General features: G+C 43.0%; 1 protein-coding gene across 1 annotated transcript; it reads right to left on the bottom strand.

Annotated features, from left to right (window-relative positions):
- Window positions 1-154: 154 nt before the first annotated feature.
- On the bottom strand, window positions 155-16,941 carry spock3 (SPARC (osteonectin), cwcv and kazal like domains proteoglycan 3; the record flags this gene model as incomplete). Its single annotated transcript, XM_031302749.2, has 9 exons — window positions 155-2,472; window positions 3,677-3,814; window positions 3,922-3,984; window positions 4,790-5,011; window positions 5,128-5,241; window positions 12,996-13,104; window positions 13,234-13,342; window positions 14,942-15,050; window positions 16,869-16,941. Coding segments are annotated over 9 exons (1,095 nt in total), but the record flags the coding sequence as incomplete, so codon positions are not given.
- Between the last annotated feature and the right edge of the window lie 1,685 nt (window positions 16,942-18,626).

The raw sequence follows: 18,626 nt of genomic DNA, 5'->3' as shown, positions 1-18,626 counted from the left end.
GCACAGAAACCCAGCAGCTTGTCTGTCTTTTCCTAAATATAAGCGCGTAAATGAAGAACCGAAATAATAAACGTGGAACAGAAACTTTCGGAAACACAAGCTGCATGCATCTAGGTCCGTCCTCCAGCACGCAATACTACGCAGTCAGGCAAACATTGGTCAATATAGCTTTTATTTCAGCAAATCATACATACACTGTAAAAAAATGCATCTGTATCCTTACCTTTAAACACTATCAAAGCTGTGGTGACAGTGTGTGATTGGTTGAGATTGGCTACAGTGTCTGAGGTCATCAAAATGATTTGCATGTCATCACACTCATGAAATAGCACACTTTAAGACTGACATGTTTTCCAGTTCTTCAAGTGAATTGGACTTCCAAGTTAAAAGGAATGAAGGGAGCAAAAAAAACAAAACAAAAAACACTACTGGACGGTTCGATGGCACTTTTCAGGTCTTAACATGGAATTTCAACAGATGCTTGATTTAAAATGAAGCCCGAAATGCAGATTAATAATTGAAAATTAGGATTTACATAGGAGCTCAGCTAATCTCAGGTCTGCATAAACAGTCACAGGACTTGTCAATACTACACAAATCTAGGATCAGTTTCAGTTTTCAACCCTGACAGATATTCACTATAAGTAGTTAGAGCAGATCAGGTAAAAATCAAGCTTTTGAAACAAAGTAAAAGCAAAACACTGTAAGATGATCATCTTTTTTCTAATAAAGCTTTCTAAACCAAAGCTTCCTCTAGCCAGTGTATTAATATATAAAACATTTTCAAATCCAGCAGAATCTAAGTGTTTGTATGCCTTAACTGCTAAGTATATCTGTGCTTCTCTACATTCTAGCTATCCTATGTAACAAATCAAAGATCTGAAATATGGCCTATGTAACACCATCGTAAGAGAGACCCAAAACACAAGCCATACCAAAACCCAAATAGTAGCCAAGCTTTGTCAGTAATGCCACTCTTATGCAGTGTAATGACAAGCTAAAGTCAGTCCAGTAATGCATGCTTCTCACACTATCAACACTGTCTGTCCTCACCGGTAAAAGGCACACCTGCCAGACATTTTCAACAGGTCTGCATGGTTCTGTGGTTTTATTACTGTGCAAGAAGAGAGTTATTCTGTTGTTGTTGTTGTTGTTGTACTGTGTGCTCAAATCACGTTATGACTCATATCTGAACAGTTAAAACATCAACTCCACTTCTGAGCTGTGATGAGCTTTTCTTTGAGCTCACTGACATATATTAAAGGTCAGTAAACTTTTTTTGTTTTTTTATTATCAGACAGACTTGTGGCTTAAACAGTTTATAACTATGCAAGTGCAGTTTCATCTGTACACGCTTGAGGGAATTTTTCCCCCTCAAGCAACATTATGCTTTGAGTTCCACAAAGGTTTTAGCCTCTGGTTCTACAGACTGAAACAACATCACACAGTATTAGACATGCTACGACAAATCTGTTTCATCTTCTGTATTCGTCCGACAATGGATTAGAAAAATAGATAATAATATTTTCCCCCTAACACCACCAGCCAAGCAGTAATTTGTCTTTCCCTGTTGCTGAGCCTTTGAGATGATTTGACTTGATTTGTGTCTCTGTGAAAACAGCAAGCATGTCGGTTCTGATTGTTATCCAACTCGCACTGTTGTTTTTTGCCTTAATTCTCCTAATGAAGCATGTCTAACTCTTATCTTGTTTTTTCACACAGTTACAGTCACAGTTACAAATCAAGATCAAAAGAAACCTAAAGAGTGCAATATTCTCTTATCTACATCATCAACATCCCACCTATACACAGGAACATTTGATAAGGAGTAAAATGGTGAGGGATAGGGGGTGTGGAGGGGAGGAAGAGGATGAAGGAATGAAGAGGGGATAAATCTCTTTAACGTTGCGCCTTAGGCATCAACACACTCAGGCATCAGAGTGCTGCATAAGGACAGGACACACTAGAAGACATGGACTGTCCAATGAAGGGAGAGGTCTTTGCACACGTGACCAAATCCAAAGCATGGGATTGGTTGTCGATTAGTCCTTGTCATGTTCTCTGGTTGGCTGACACACAAGTGAACAAGTGCCATTAACCAAACATATTTTATACTTAAAGAGGAAGAGAAATCATAAACATTTGCCAGAAATATATTTTTTTTTGTGTGTTTTTTAAAACTTATGAACAAACAATACACAGAGAGTAGTCCATAGGCTGTTAGTACGATTAAGTATCTGCCTGGGGAGTCACCTAGAAACGTGCAGTTTGACCAAACAAACAGTTTTCTCTTTTTTTCTTTTCTTTTTTGAAATTACGACAGATATTCGTCGTTGAAATCGTCATCATCCTCATCTTCGTCGTCCTCATCGTCCATCCCAGCCTGGTCGTTGAGCACAAAGGAATCTTCATCGTCAGCAGTGAACAGCGAGTCTCCGCTGCCGAGGTCTCCAGAAGACTCCAATATCACGCCTACAGTAGAAACGGGGAATAAGCCAAATCTTACAATTAAAGGAGAAGTTTTGGGAAACAGTTAGTAGTTATATAAGAAGATTGACACCGCTTTCATGTATGCATGTTCTATATGAGCTATTAAGGTTAGCTTAGCATAAAGCTACCTAGCCTGGCAACCTCACAGTGAGGACAAGGCTCAAGGAAGTTACCCGGCCAATAAATATTATAACACATAAACCCCATAAAACCACAAATCAACGTGATATCGTGACTTCACGTAAACATACACGCCACTTTCCTAAAGCCAAGTGGCGTGTTATCTGTACGCATTTTGAGCTATCCGTGTGTATGTTTACGCTGTGATACAGCAGACTGCCGTATCACTCAAATACGCTGTATCACAGCGTAAACATACACGCCATGTGGCGTGTTATCGCGAGGCTACGTGTTATCGCGAGACTACGGTTGGTTTTAATGTCACACGCGGGGGAAAAGAAAAAATGGTTGGGATTTAGGAAAAGAAGAACTAGGTTAGGTTTAGGAAAAGAAAAACGTGGTAAGGAAACATCACACGTGGGACGCGGTTTTCGCCCTTTCATACTACTCGCTACTGTGTCAATTCACACGCAAACGCAAGGTAATGTAAGTCAATGGAGGTCAAACGGCGTTGATAAACACGCTGAAAAGCGAGTGTGCGTCGTCATAACACGCCAATAACGGCATACCAATCGGCGTGTCATACATGCGCCACTTCATGAGAACAGTCTGCACAAATAGTCATTTATTTTTGCACACATTTAAGCAAACAAGACATTTGTCAGTAAGTAAGCTTTAGCGGTGTTGGTAGGAGGATTTTGTTACCTTTGCAGAGAGCCAGGCTTTCTGTTTCCAGTCTTTATGCTGAGATAAACTACATACTTAACTTGAAAAAAATCTAATTGAACGGACAGATACGACAATGGTAGCAATCTTGTCATCTAACTCTTGGCAAGCAAGCAAATAAGCCCATCTCACAAACTGTCAATCAATTTCTATAAAAGTGTTATGTTACAAATACATTATGGTAAGTGACAGATTTTTTACGCAATACAAAAAAGAAAATTGTGTGTTGACACACATCTATGAATTATCTCCTTCATGATGCCTTAACTGCAAATCACGCTGTATCTCTTTGTCCTCTTACATGGAAACATGACACTATTCTCCTAACTGTTTTGCCTACCACAGTTTGCAGGGCCACGGGTGCGTGAGCTGGCCACCTCGTTGCCATAGCGATCCACACACCAGCACTGGCCGCTGCTGCTGTGACACTGGTGGGACCTGTAGTAACCTTCCTCATCACAGGATGGCAGGTACTGACCTGCAGTGTACATACAAGCCAAAACACACAGACACACACAATGAAATATGGTAACACACTGTTTGTGTGTGTGTAATTGTGCTTTTGTGTGTGTTTAATTGTCTTACCAAGCAGTTTCTTCCCTGCTTGCTTTTTGTTGACACTGGACAGCTCTGCTTTACAAGGGGAATCTGAAAATGAGACACAAAGGGATGCTGGTAACAAACTGCAGCAGTCTGCTTTTCTGGGAATGCTTCTGTTTGAGTGCACTCTGCTTCCTTTGTGTACTTTTTGCTTTCGTCGTGCTGTTTGTTGTCTTGTTGTCTTTGCTTTTACAAATGACTTATCTGTAAATACTGTTTCTTTATGACCAAAAAAAAACAAATTTTCATCCTTTGTCTCATACAATGGCATTCAAATGCAATGAATTGTATTGTATTGTGTTGCATTTCATTGTATTATACATCGATTCTGACTGAATGGAAGGTGTCTGTTATTTCTATGTCTATAGAAGTGAGTTTAGAAAGTTAAGGAAAGCAGTGTTGTATTACAACTGTTTTTAGAGTTTTGGCCATCATTTCTATTGATTATCATAACAAGGTGCTCACCAAAATAACTGCTTAGATTGGGAAACATCGAAAAATCGCTACATGAAGTATGAAGGGCAATGCATACGAGTGATCAGACAATCAGAGAAGCTGTAAACAAACCAACAGTTAAGCCAAACCACTTGGCCTCTCTCTTAATAAGGTTTGGCTAACTTGAGGTTTTATTTAAAGCCTGTATGAGTGTCTGTTCATGTGACGTTTCTTATTATGTAAGAAAACTATGAAAATGAGACCAAATTGTCGTATGAAATCAAAACTTCGCTTTCAATGTCTTACATCACAAGATACAGAGACTGAAGCTGAATCACATCTGTGTTTGCAAGCATATCCAGGTGTGAATGCATTTTAGGTGTTTGTATTTGCATGTGTGTGCATGGCGATATCGTACCTGTGTACCTCTGGAAGCATGTGCACCACTCAGAGCTGCTTATAACATTGTCGGTGTGTGTATCGCAGGATTTGAAGAACGCGTCAGAGCACGGCTCGTTCCTGTCAAGGTAGAGGCTCTGGATCTCCGATTGGTCCAGCTGGACATTGAAATTTGTGTCCAGTCGGGAGAACATCCAGCCCAGAGGGTCCTTACAAATAGGTGATGCCCCGACCTCAAACTCTGCCGGGAAAAAGGTTATAAACTGAGAGAGGGTAGATGCAGCCAGTGGAACAATGACTGTGATACTGCATGAAGTACTGTTGTATTTTCTACTTTGCTAATGCCACGTGACTTACTGTTTTTCTCTGGCTTCTGGATCTTGACTCTCTTGTGGTTGCCATTCTCATGCAGCACTCTAAACCAGTCTCTCAGACGACTCACCACCTCCTTCAGATCCGACTCACTGCACACTGAGGAACAATAACACTAGTGTCAACACTAATAGAAGAAAATAAGAACAACCCAAGGTTTCTTTTCAGCACTGTAGCCAGGCTGACAGATAGTCACAGCTCTATTGAACCATCTATTCCTATAGCTCTGAGCAGTGATGACTTCATGACCTTTTTTAATGATAAAATTATAACAATTAGAGAAAAAATTCATCACCTTCTGCCCACAGCTTCCAACGACTCACCATTGGGCGCAGGAGGGCTAGAGAGAACGATAAGACCTGATACTTATTTAGACGGCTTTTATCCTTTAGACCTCCAACAATTAATGTTAAGGGTCTCTTCAGCTAAGCCAACTACCTGTCTCTTAGACCCCATTCCAACGAAGCTACTTAAAGAAGCACTACCCGTGGTCAACACCACATTACTAGATACGATCAATATGTCCTTATTAACGGGTCACGTACCGCAGTCTTTTAAAGTAGCTGTGATAAAACCTATTCTGAAAAAACCCACCCTCGACCCTGAGGTCTTAGCCAACTATAGACCTATATCTAACCTCCCGTTTCTCTCCAAAATCCTTGAGAAGGTAGTCGCTAATCAATTGTGTGACTTTCTGCATAGAAATAGTCTATTTGAAGACTTTCAGTCAGGATTTAGAATGCATCATAGCACAGAGACGGCACTGGTGAAAATCACTAACGACCTTCTAACTGCTGCTGACAAAGGACTTGTCTCCGTACTTGTCTTATTAGATCTTAGTGCTGCATTCGACACTATTGACCATACCATCCTCTTACAGAGACTGGAACATTTAGTTGGCATTAAAGGAATCGCACTAAGCTGGTTTAAGTCCTATTTTTCTGAGCGATCCCAATTTGTTAATATTAACGATAAACCATCCAAATACGCTAAAGTTAGCCATGGCGTTCCTCAAGGCTCAGTGCTTGGACCAATTCTATTCTCTTTATATATGCTTCCTCTAGGCAATATTATTAGGAAACACTCAATTAACTTTCACTGTTACGCAGACGACACCCAATTATATCTGTCAATCAAGCCAGACGAAAGCGGTCAGTTAGCTAAACTTCAAGCGTGCATTAAAGATATAAAATCCTGGATGACCCACAATTTTCTGATGTTGAACTCAAACAAAACGGAAGTTATTGTGCTGGGACCCAAGCACCACCGAACTTCATTATCTAAATATATAGCTACCCTAGATGGTATTGCCCTGGCCTCCAGCACTACTGTCAGAAATCTAGGAGTCATTTTTGACCAGGATCTATCCTTTAACGCCCACTTAAAACAAACCTCAAGAACAGCCTTTTTCCATCTTCGTAACATTGCCAAAATCAGGAACATCCTGTCTCAAAACGATGCTGAAAAACTAGTCCATGCATTCGTAACTTCCCGGCTGGACTACTGTAATTCTTTACTATCAGGCTGCTCAAATAAGTCCCTCAAGACCCTCCAGCTGATCCAGAATGCTGCAGCACGTGTTCTGACAAGAACTAACAAAAGAGATCACATTTCTCCTGTATTAGCTTCTCTGCATTGGCTTCCTGTAAAATCCAGGATTGAATTTAAAATCCTTCTCCTGACCTACAAAGCACTAAATGGTCAAGCACCATCATACATAGAAGAGCTTTTAGTACCTTATTGTCCCACTAGAGCACTGCGCTCCCAGAACTCAGAGCTACTTGTGGTTCCTAGAGTCTCTAAAAGTAGAATCGGAGCCAGAGCCTTCAGCTACCAGGCTCCTCTCCTGTGGAACCAGCTCCCAACTTGGGTTCGGGGGGCTGACACCGTCGCCACATTTAAGAATAAACTGAAAACCATCATCTTTGATAAAGCTTATAGTTAGGGAGTGAGGAGTTGCAGCATAGTAGAGTAGAGTAGAGGGAGGCAGGAAGTACAAGCCCGTTCCGGCAGGGGAGAGTACGAGCCCGGTCCAGGGCCCCTCTCTTTAGCCTGCCTCTCTTAGTTATGCTATTATAACTCTAGACTGCTGTGGGAAGCTCCTTCCAAGGACACAATGAGCCGCTCCCTCTTCTCTCTTTTCACTTGTCTCCTTTTGTGTGCATCTTAGTCCCAGAAATGCCTGTTACTAACCTAGCTCTGGGGAGTTTTCTCCCCGGAGTCCCTTTGCTTCTTCTTCACCCAGAACATCGCCTTGGAATTGGGTGGCACCTACACCGGGGTCCTGGGTGCAGCTGACGCTATGGACTTACTACACCCTGCTACGCTCTGCGTTTCCCCGCAGTGTCCGACTGCGTCCTGCCGCGTCCAACCGCGTCCACCCAGGCTGCTGTGCCACACTACACCCCGTAACGCCCTGCTGTGCCCTACTATGACATGAACTACTATGACTACCATTGTGATCACTGCTTCACTATCTTTATTATGACTATTATTGCCACCATTCACCACTCCCCCAACTGGTGCCGTCAGACACCGCCTACCAAGAGTCTGGGTCTGTCCGAGGTTTCTTCCTAACAAAAAAAGGGAGTTTTTCCTTGCCACTGTCGCTATAGCTACTGCTAATGCTTGCTCTTGAGGCAACCACTGTAATAGTTGGGGCTTCGTAAAGTACAGAGTTTGGTCTAGACCTACTCTATCTGTAAAGTGTCTCGAGATATCTCTTGTTATGATTTGATACTATAAATAAAATTGAATTGAATTGAATTGAATAGTGATTACTGATGATAAAGTGATGCTTTACTGTCCCCCTACTCCCTTATCGAGATGAGAAGTCAGGGTCAGCTATAGCCAGTGTTGTAGTCAAGACCACCTAAACCGAGACCAAGTCATTACCAAGACCAGAGTGTATCGAGACTGAGACAAGACCAAGACTTTGAGGGGTTGAGACCGAGACAAGACTAAGACCAGACCAAACAACATAAACATACAGTATATACACAACTAGCTAATATTTATAGCTAATATTCGCTAAATCCCTTTGGGTGAGAGATGAAGACGTTTTTGGAGAGTTTTGGTACAGAGGCTTCTCTTTCCAGCTCTCAGCGAAGGCGGTCGCTTTTTCTCCCTCTCCCTCCCAGGCCTACCCTGCTTGCTATCTTGTCTTGTGTTGTCTGCTGTCAATTTTTTAGAGACTCTCCCTGCAAGGCTCTACAAATACCTAAAAATCATGGAATTGATTAACTGGTCTCTCAGCGCAATTGACACTGTATTCTCGAGGAGGAGCACTGGTTCGGGTGAGCCAGCATGTCCTGACGGAACGTTTGCTGCGGGGTATACGATGGACGGCTGGGAGAAATGGCGTGTCGTGTGTCTATCTGCTCTTTCCGTGGAGGACGTTGAGGATATCTACCTATTTGGAACCCTGATAACTGGAATGTTGCTGATTGGAGGATGCTTCGCTCTGGTTTAGCGAAAAATTGAAAAGACTTTGGTAGCTGTCCAAAGCCCAAGGAAGCTGCCTGGCCTGACTGAAGCTGTCGAAAAAGCGATCAGTTCGCAAACTGGAACTATTAATCGCGTGATGGAAAACAACATGGTAATGACCCGCGGCTTGGATACCATCATGAGGAAGGTCATGGATTTGGAAAGAAAAATTGACCAGTTGAACAGTTGTGCAGTTGGACAATAGAATGAATGTCTAAATTAGAGCAGCCATTCGTGTAGACAAAACAAATTTAATCTTTTGGCTCCCTTATCCTGAACGGCCTTGCCAAGGCCGTTTCTTGGAACAAACAGTCACCCTGTTGGGGCTCTGCAAGCGAGACGCTCTTGGTTCCTCCCCCGTCTTCCCCACTGCCTGCTGATTGTCGTATCGGTTCTGGACTGTTCAAGGGTGTCACCATGGCAACGTGCTGTGTTTTCGCTATAACATTCTGCGGACTGGGACACTAGTGGGACTGCCGGGCTGTGCGTTTCTCAGCAGGCCAAACTCCCCGAACCTACCCTCTCCCCAGTCCCACGCCTTCGCCGCTAAATGTGCAACTGTACATTTATGTTATGTTAGGTTATGTTATGTTGTGTTCAGCAGTGCAAATGTACTGTTTGTGTTCCCACACTGTTCTTATCTTTATGAGGATAGTCTGAGAGTTGCTTTTTTTTTTCCCTCTCCTCTCCTCATGTCATGCTGTATTGTCCCTGCGAGAGTTAAGAGAGAGTTGTTTTGGCGCCGAATATGGCGACTTGGTGTGTCTGTGCGTGTTGCTTTAATGTGACATGCACCTACAGCACCAGGACAAATTCCTTGTGTGTGTAAACGTACTTGGCAATAAAGCTTTTTCTGATTCTGATTCTGATTCTGAGGCCGATTAATAATGTTAGCTAGCTAGTTTCGCTAGTGTCACTTACACTTACCTTTCTTTATGCTTCCTTACTTAGTGCAGATAAAAAAATGTAGGTGGTCTCAGATGTGTCGGTTAGCGTTACATTGCAGAATTTACACACTGCTGTGTGTTTTCTTTTAGATGTTGTTTTGCAAATAAACTCTTTTAAAAAATATAATAAATAAAATGGTATAACCGACGACATCTCCCAGACAGCCAGAGCTTATTCTCTTACTCACAAGCCCCCAGCTGAGCGCCGCTACGTTGGAGTTCACCCCGGTGGACAAGAGGGTCGCCTCCCTACGCCTGCGGGTTGTGGGGGGGAAAACTGTCCGACAGACTTTCAACTCACACCTCCGGCGGAGCTTGTCATGCATCCCTGTGGGGAGGCTGGGGGCATTGAATCCGAGTGGACGATGTTCAAAGTTTCCATTGCTGAAGCTGCGGCGAGGAGCTGTGGTCTTAGGGTCTTAGGTGCCTCAAGGGGCAGTAACCCACGAGCACCGTGGTGGACACTGGTGGTCAGGGAAGCCGTCCAACTGAAGGAGTCTTTCTGGGATATGTTATCCCGGAGGACTCCAGAGGCAGTTGCAGGGTACCGAAGGGCCCGAAGAGCTGCAGCCTCTTCCGTGAAAGAGGCAAAGCAGCGGGTGTGGGAGAAGTTCGGAGAAGACATGGAGAAGGACTTTCGGTCAGCACCAAGGTGCTTCTGGAAAACCATTCGCCACCTTAGGAGGGGGAAGCGGGGAACCATCCAAGCTGTGTATAGTAAGGATGGGACGCTGTTGACCTCAAATGAGGAGGTAATAGGGCGGTGGAAGGAGCACTTTGAGGAACTCCTAAATCCAACTAATACGCCCTCTATGTCAGAGGATGATGGGGGATTGTCGTCAATTTCCCTGGTGGGTCGCTCAGGTAGTCAAACAACTCCACAGTGGCAAAGCCCCAGGAATTGATGAGATCCGTCCAGAAATGCTTAAAACTCTGGGTATGGAGGGGTTGTCTTGGTTGACACGCCTCTTCAACATTGCGTGGAAGTCTGGGACAGTACCTAAGGAGTGGCAGACAGGGGTGGTGGTTCCCCTGTTCAAAAAGGGGGACCAGAGGATGTGTGCCAATTACAGGGGTATCACACTTCTCAGCCTCCATGGTAAGGTCTACTCCAAGGTGCTGGAAGGGAGGGTTCGGCCGATAGTCGAACCTCGGGTTTCAAGAGGAACAATGCAGATTCCGTCCTGGTCGTGGAACAACGGACCAGCTCTTTACTCTCGCAAGGATCCTGGAGGGAGCCTGGGAGTATGCCCAACCGGTCTACATGTGTTTTGTGGATCTGGAGAAGGCATATGACTGGGTCCCCCGGGAGATACTGTGGGAGGTGCTGCGGGAGTATGGGGCGAGGGGGTCCCTTCTCAGGGCCATCCAATCTCAGTACGACCAAAGCGAGAGCTGTGTCAGGGTTCTCGGCAGTAAGTCGGACTCGTTTCAGGTGAGGGTTGGCCTCCGCCAGGGCTGCACTTTGTCACCAATCTTGTTTGTAATATTTATGGACAGGATATCGAGGCGTAGTCGGGGTGGGGAGGGGTTGCAGTTCGGTTGGCTGGGGATCTCATCGCTTTGCAGATGATGTGGTCCTGATGGCATCATCGGCCAGCGACCTTCAGCACTCACTGGATCGGTTCGCAGCTGAGTGTGAAGCGGCTGGGATGAGGATCAGCATCTCTAAATCTGAGGCCATGGTTCTCAGCAGGAAACCGAAGTGAAGGAGTTCAAGTACCTTGGGGTCTTGTTCGCGAGTGAGGGGACAATGGAACGGGAGATTGGTTTATCGCACCGTTGTGACGAAAAGAGAGCTGAGCCAGAAGGCAAAGCTTTCGATCTACCAGTCAATTTTCGTTCCTACCCTCACCTATGGTCATGAAGGCTGGGTCATGACCGAAAGAACAAGATCCAGGGTACAAGCGGCTGAAATGGGTTTCCTCAGGAGGGTGGCTGGTGTCTCCTTTAGAGATAGGGTGAGAAGCTCAGTCATCAGTGAGGAGCTCAAAGTAGAGTTGAGATGGTTTGGGCATCTGGTAAGGATGCCCCCTGGGCGCCTCCCTAGGGAGGTGTTCCAGGCACGTCCAGCTGGGAGGAGGCCTCGGGGAAGACCCAGGACTAGGTGGAGGGATTGTATCTCCAACCTGGCCTGGGAACGCCTCGGGATCCCCCAGTCGGAGCTGGTTAATGTGGCTCGGGAAAGGGAAGTTTGGGGTCCCCTGCTGAAGCTGCTGCCCCCGCGACCCGACCCCGGATAAGCTGACGAAGATGGATGGATGGATGGGTTAACAGCAACACATTTCACACTAGTTATTGGTTGCATTTGAAGTAGGAAGTTTTACATCCAATCACAGTAATGATGTTAACACATACAATACCAGGCAATTTAGTGATATCCCTGCTATGGTCTTGACCGGTCTTGAAATAAAATCCAGAGTCCTCTTCATCTGAGACCAAGTCAAAATGTGGTCGATTCCGAGACGAGACCCAGACCTTTCAAAAAGTGGTCTTGAGACCAAGACCGGTCTTGAGTAATACAACACTGGCTATAGCACAGCTGCCCTAAAACATGTAGGGATTAAGTGTCACTTCATCAGGGCAGAAGTTCTTTACTGTAGCTTGTCAGGAGGAAGACTTTCAAATTAAAGTGCCCATATTATGAAAAAATCACTTTTTCTGGGATTTGGGGTGTTATTTTGTGTCTCTGGTGCTTCCACACACATACAAACTTTGAAAAAAATCCATCCATGCTGTTTAGAGTGAGATACGGTTTCTGAACGTGTCCTGCCTTCAGTCTCTGGGTGAGCTGTTCAAAATCGGCACGGCTTGTGACGTCACAAGCCGAAACGAGCAGGCTAACCGCAACCATTAGCTCGTAGCGTTAGCATGCTAACGCTATGGCTAACGCTAGCATGCTAACGCTAGCATGCTACCTCGTTCTCAATAGCAAAGCACTACTACAACACACACAAGTTCACCATAATCTACAAAAGAACTACTTACATGTGCGCCCTCATTTAGAAGTCTCCCAGCTAATCCTGCCTTGTAACTGACCGAAGTTGTAGAAACAGCCTTTCTTTTACTGTCTATGGAGCTAGCTAGCTGACATGATCTACATCTGAGCTACTGGGCATGTGCAGTGCAATCAAAGATAGTACAGAAGAAGAAGAAGAAGAAGAAAAGAGGTCTCACTCTGTAGCTAAAACAGAGACCAGCTGAAAAGAGGATCTGCAGCAGTGAGAGAGAGCACTGCAGTACAACACAAATATGGTGTTTTTTGAAAATTAAACCATGTAAACTTATTCTGGTACAACCTTAAAATACAATTATGAACCTGAAAATGAGCATAATATGGCTGCTTTAAGGATAATCTACTGTTTATCCTGCAAAGTATCCTAGCTTGCAGTGTGCAGTCATGTGTGCAGAACTGTGTACCTTTCTTTTCTGCAGAGCTCTGTTCAGGCTGAGAGGGGCAAGGACACATGCCAGAACACTTCACAGCGATCTTCTTTCCTGTGATGCATGCCTGGTAGTCTAACTTACACTGAGCAGGAGCGACAGAGACATAGACAGATGGACGTGACAGAAGAGGAAGTAAAATCAGGATTTGTCTCATCAAAAGGAAATGAAAAAATATGTTCTATTATGAGAGAGAGACTGTGTGTGCGGGTACCTTGGTGGAGTAGGAGTGGCCGTCAGTTCCACAAACAGGAGAGGGGTGGACCACAGGGCAGGGTTTACACTTCGACCCCGGACTCTGGTACAAACTGGCATCTTTAAAACTAGAGAGGAAATTCAAAAGGCTTATTTTACACACACACACACACACACACACACACACACACACACACACACACACACACACACACCAAAAATCTGACTGTATGCATAATATGAAAATATTTCAAATGATGTATTATTTGACATTGTCTCCATCACATGCACTGTTTATCTCCCCTGCTTTATCCAAAACTAATGGTTTCTAAACATTTTGTATCCATGATGTATTTTCTTGCTCTTACATTAATTTCAGAAATGAGACAAGGATTAGGATTTATGTGTGATTATTTTCTGATTTGCTGGCACTCGGCAGTGGTAATTGTGTTGTTGCTAAGAATGGGAAATGAGGTCAGTATGGTGTTACTGTCCTCTGTCCAGTCTACAGTGTCCCAGACAGACACACACACACACACACACACACACACACACACACACAAAGCCCATTCATATCACTTGGCAGGACTTTGTGTCCGTTGTAAGGCAGTGCCAGTGCTGGGTTAATTGGACTAAACAGTAATGTCGCACAACAGTCATAAGAGAGCCGGGCAACCAGTGGACCAGTGAAAAGATAGAAAACCAGCCACCCCTCTGGTGTTGTTGCTTATCATGCTGCATGAATGATGGCTTCCCTTTACCCTTCTCCAGCCAAGTCAAGAGTCAAGTGTCACCCTGGATTGATAAACACCATTTCCTTTGCACCTCACCAGGACTGCTTTCTGCCACCTCTGCAACATTTCCAGACTCCGCCCATCCCTGACTCAATCCAGCACTGAAATCTTGGTCAATGCATTAGTCACATCCAGGATTGACTACTGTAACACTGTTCTCTTTGGCCTTCCCTCCAAACTCCTCAGCAAGCTCCAAATCATTCAGAACTCGGCTGCCTGGATCATTACCCGCAGTCCGCACCAAATCATCCGACCACATCGCTCTTCACGACCTAGCCCCCACCTATCTCTCTGACCTCCTCCGGGAGTACACCACTCCCACTCCCTGTGCTCATCCTCAGCTGGTCTTCTGACCATCCCCAACTCACTCCTAAGCACCGTGGGTGCTAGGGCTTTCAGCTGCACTGCTCCCAGGGTCTGAAACTCTCTGCCTCCACACATTCGACATTCTGACCCCATAACAACATTCAAATCCCACATCAAAACTCACCTATTCAAACTGGCCTACACACTCTAATACCCACAATCTCTGTCCGATTCCCTATAGCCCCACAAAGTTTTTTATCTCCCCTCCTACACACGTCTGCTCACCCTGCATCTCTTGTTTTGTGATTGGCTGTGCTTGTGTCATTTCATGTTTCACTGTTTTTACCTGTATGATTACTGTTTTTAACGCATTTTAAGGCGACCTTGGGTGTCCTGAAGAGGCCCTAAAATAAAATGTATAATTTTTATTATTATTATTATTATTATTAATCATAAGTAAGCAGAAGGAAAATGAGGGGGAAGAAAAGAGTTGGGAAGTAATAAAGAGATTTGATTTACTCATAATCCACTGTCATTCATGTTTTATTTCTGGCAAGGAAACATCTGAATGCAAGTGTGTGTGTGTGTGTGTGTGTGTGTGTGTGTGTGTGTGCTGTTTGTTCTTACCTAACTCTCCTCTGGCTGACACAAGTGGCAGTCTTAGAATCCTCAGCCACACACACCTTGTGGCGACTGCATTTGATCTTAAGACAGGGGTCTTTGGCTGGATCAAGGCCTAAAAAAAACACAAGAGGTACACTATGACTCTTTTCAGTGTGTATATGTGTGTTGTATGTGTGTAGCCAAAAACACAGCCTGTCTTTTAAAGAGCTTCCTAGAAAAGACTAAGTCCATGATCATAAAGAGAACATATTCCTAGGTTACATTTTATGGATTAGTGAATTCTAGTTTAACCATGTACTTCCTTTTCATTTTTACAGATCCTAGCTTTGTAGATAGGTGTAAGAGATCTCTCTCTCTCTCTGTGTGTGTGTGTGTGTGTTAATTCTAGCCACTGTCTCTTCACTTACTAGCAATGTCTCTCTCATGCTGAGCTGAAAGCCATAATACCATTAAGTAGTATCCTTATGGCTAAAAACAGATGGAACTGGTAATAGAGGCTACTTACTGACCTTACATCAGCCCACACTGAGTGTCAGTCTAATGTGTGCTTTTGCTGAGATCCTCAAACTGATCTGGTATCAGATCTCACAGCTGAAGGCCATTTGTGGCTTTGAGAGCTGATTTTAGATCTGAGTCTCAGGCTGAGGGTGTGATCTTTGTTGGTAAAGACAAGCTAGCTGTCTCTGACCGCTTGGCAGCCTTCAGCGTGGCACCTATGGCACAGGATCTAAGGCCATCAGCTGATCTCAGAACAGTTTGTGAATGACCTCTGCTCTAAAGAACCTTACTGTAATCCCTGAGCAGCTTTGGCAGATTATCCTGCCTCCATCCTCCAACGCAGCATCTAATTCTATTGTTTCTCTGACATGTCTGTGTATGTGTGTGTGTGTGTGTGTGTGTGGATGTATGTGTGTGAGTGTGTTTGAGGATACAGTGATAAGTGAAAGTGAATGTGTTCATGTGTGCCTGGATGTGTGTATGAGCTTATCACTGTCTGTAATACAATGAGAAATTAGATAATCAAAGAATAGGAAATCATCCTGTTTTTTATTATTATTATTTTGTTTTACAGTAGGTATTAGCTACATACATAAACTGGCTAATGTAATGAAAAGAATTTGGAAATAACACATACACCAATAGTAAAAGTAAAGTTGGTTTAAGGAAGGTCAATCTAATGCTTCTGTAATGATGCACTGTGCTATCATTTTAGTTACACCAAGGTTATGTTTTTGCTCCCAATTGTTTGCCAGTCTGTTAGTTAGGAGAATATTTCAAAAACTACCAAACTACTGCTTTTAGAAAGTTAGGGCATGCACCAAGGAACAAGTGATTTGTTTTTTGGAGAGAAGAGACGACCTACTCCTGAACCAATTTGTTTCTAGAGTTCTTTTGATTGAGGTGAATCTATTAGCACAGGATCATTACATGCATACATTTTTTTGGGGCAAAATACATTTTCATCTATACATTTACACATACATACATTTCTTCTATTTCATTTAGTCTTTACGTTACATTTTTGGGTAAGCCTGTAAATGCCATTCTTTTGAGTTTTGATATGCCATATTGTGTTCCTGTAATTGGCTGCCAAATTCTTGCCAGCATGACCTATGACTTTGACATGAACTGCTATACCTTTTGAGTAGTAGTGCAATTGCAAACAAAATGTAGATGTCATGCACATATTGCCTTTGAGCAATCCTGCATTTTCAACATTTGATGACATTTTGCCAATGGGTGGTGTTACAGTAACATTTAAGTAGATTTCAGATACACATCCATATGCAGATTAAAGATTTTAACTTAACACTTTCTATTAATGAAATACCAAATTTAAAGATTTGTTTAGCTGCGGAAGAGTTATGAGTTCTGTTTGTCTTCACAAAGCCACAGCACAAGCACTAAAGGCTCTCTTCTTCACACCCACCTTGATCGAAGGGCTTGGATGGAGTCCATGTTCCAGGCTCCTGAAACAGGGTTAACCAATAAGCAAAATCATAAAAATATTAGTCAAATGACATCTACAGTAAAAGAATACATGACAAATACAAGACTATTAAGCTATCATACAAACCTCCACTTCCTTTAGGAGAAAGCATTACAGAGAGAGAGAGAGAGAGAGAGAATAAGGAATTCATTTTGATTAGGTTTTTTTTTAGTGGAACCTTTGCATAACACACACTAATACACCATCATGTACAAACACTTGGAGCATGCATTTATTTAATCAAGATAATGTTGATGTTATGACAGCAGCTCCATGCATAAAAATGAGCCTGTGTGTGTGTGTGTGTGGTGTTTATAATGGTGTTATTATCACCTAATGGAATTTTGTTGTAGAGGGATAATGTCACATCAACCAAACAGGCTGAACAGTTTAAAGATGTGAAAGGAATATAAACTTTTTAGGGTTTTCTGTTTAGGTCATGAAAATTAAATTTGACATGTATTGCAAATGACTGACAATGACAGGCTTAAAAAAACATAATGTATTTAGCTATTTAAAGTTAAGGGAAGGCATGAGGCTTTCAGTGAAGTAAAATTGGGGCCATCAAAATTATGATCAGGGAGTACACTTTGCATTGCATTGCAGAGCAGACAAAAAAACTGGCTGACTAAAGTCTTCATTAACCTCAATGAAAAACTATGTTTAAAAGTCATATTTTGTAATTTCCAATTAATCCAAAATGATAGTTGGACTCATTGATGCTTCCAGCCCCTTATAAGATTAGCCTGGGTGGAGCAGTGGTCATCCTGCACTGTAAACCCAGATTTAGTTGTAAGGCAAGGCAAGGCAGCTTTATTTGTATAGCACATTTCAGCAACAAGGCAATTCAAAGTGCTTTACATGAAAACAGATTAAAAAATTTTTTAAAAATAAAAAATTTAAAACAGATAAAATACAAGGATAAAAGTTACAGTGCAGTATAAGAAATGAAACATTAAAGAGCAATTAAAACAGTTAAATATATAAAAGCAGATAAAATAGGAATTTCTCTTTATATGCTTATATAGATTGTTATACAGTGTCAACAATGCAACTTCAGTCTTTGTTTGTACTTAGTGTTCCATTTTTACCAATATGACAAACATCTCAAGCAGTCCGGTCCATATTTTTACAACCATCTCACCCACAATGGGCCCAGATGCTTCGCATGGCTTTGAGCTTTCATTACTCATATTAACAGAACAGAAGCTAGTATACTTTTTCCTTACAATGTGATCGTCACCACAAGGCTCGGTTCTTTTTTCGGCAAACCTTGTAAAAACCCGGTACAGCCCTGCAGACAAAAACCTTTCAGTAGTCAAGAACTTTTTCCTAAACTATCTTATTTCCTTCTGCAGTCTGTCTCTAAATAGACAGGGACCCCCTTGGAGTATGTTAGTCTATTTGTATTTAGGCCTTCTGCCTAATTTTAGTTAGTTTTCTTCTTCTAACTCTTGATCAGCCCGACGTCTGACTCTTCTGTTATTCCCTTGCCATGCTGTGTCAGAGAATTAATCAGATATATGCCCGTTTCTGCAAGAGAATGTCACTTGTAATCATAAATCCATTTTTACCAATATGACAAACATCTCAAGCAGTCAGGTCCATATTTTTCCAACCATCTCACCCACAATGGGCCCAGATGCTTCGCACAGCTTTGAGCTTTCATTACTCATAATAACAGAAGCTAGTATACTT

The sequence above is a fragment of the Sander lucioperca genome, chromosome 4 (assembly GCF_008315115.2).
Source record: "Sander lucioperca isolate FBNREF2018 chromosome 4, SLUC_FBN_1.2, whole genome shotgun sequence".
Lineage (NCBI taxonomy): Eukaryota > Metazoa > Chordata > Actinopteri > Perciformes > Percidae > Sander > Sander lucioperca.
This window is presented reverse-complemented; position numbering and strand designations above follow the sequence as displayed.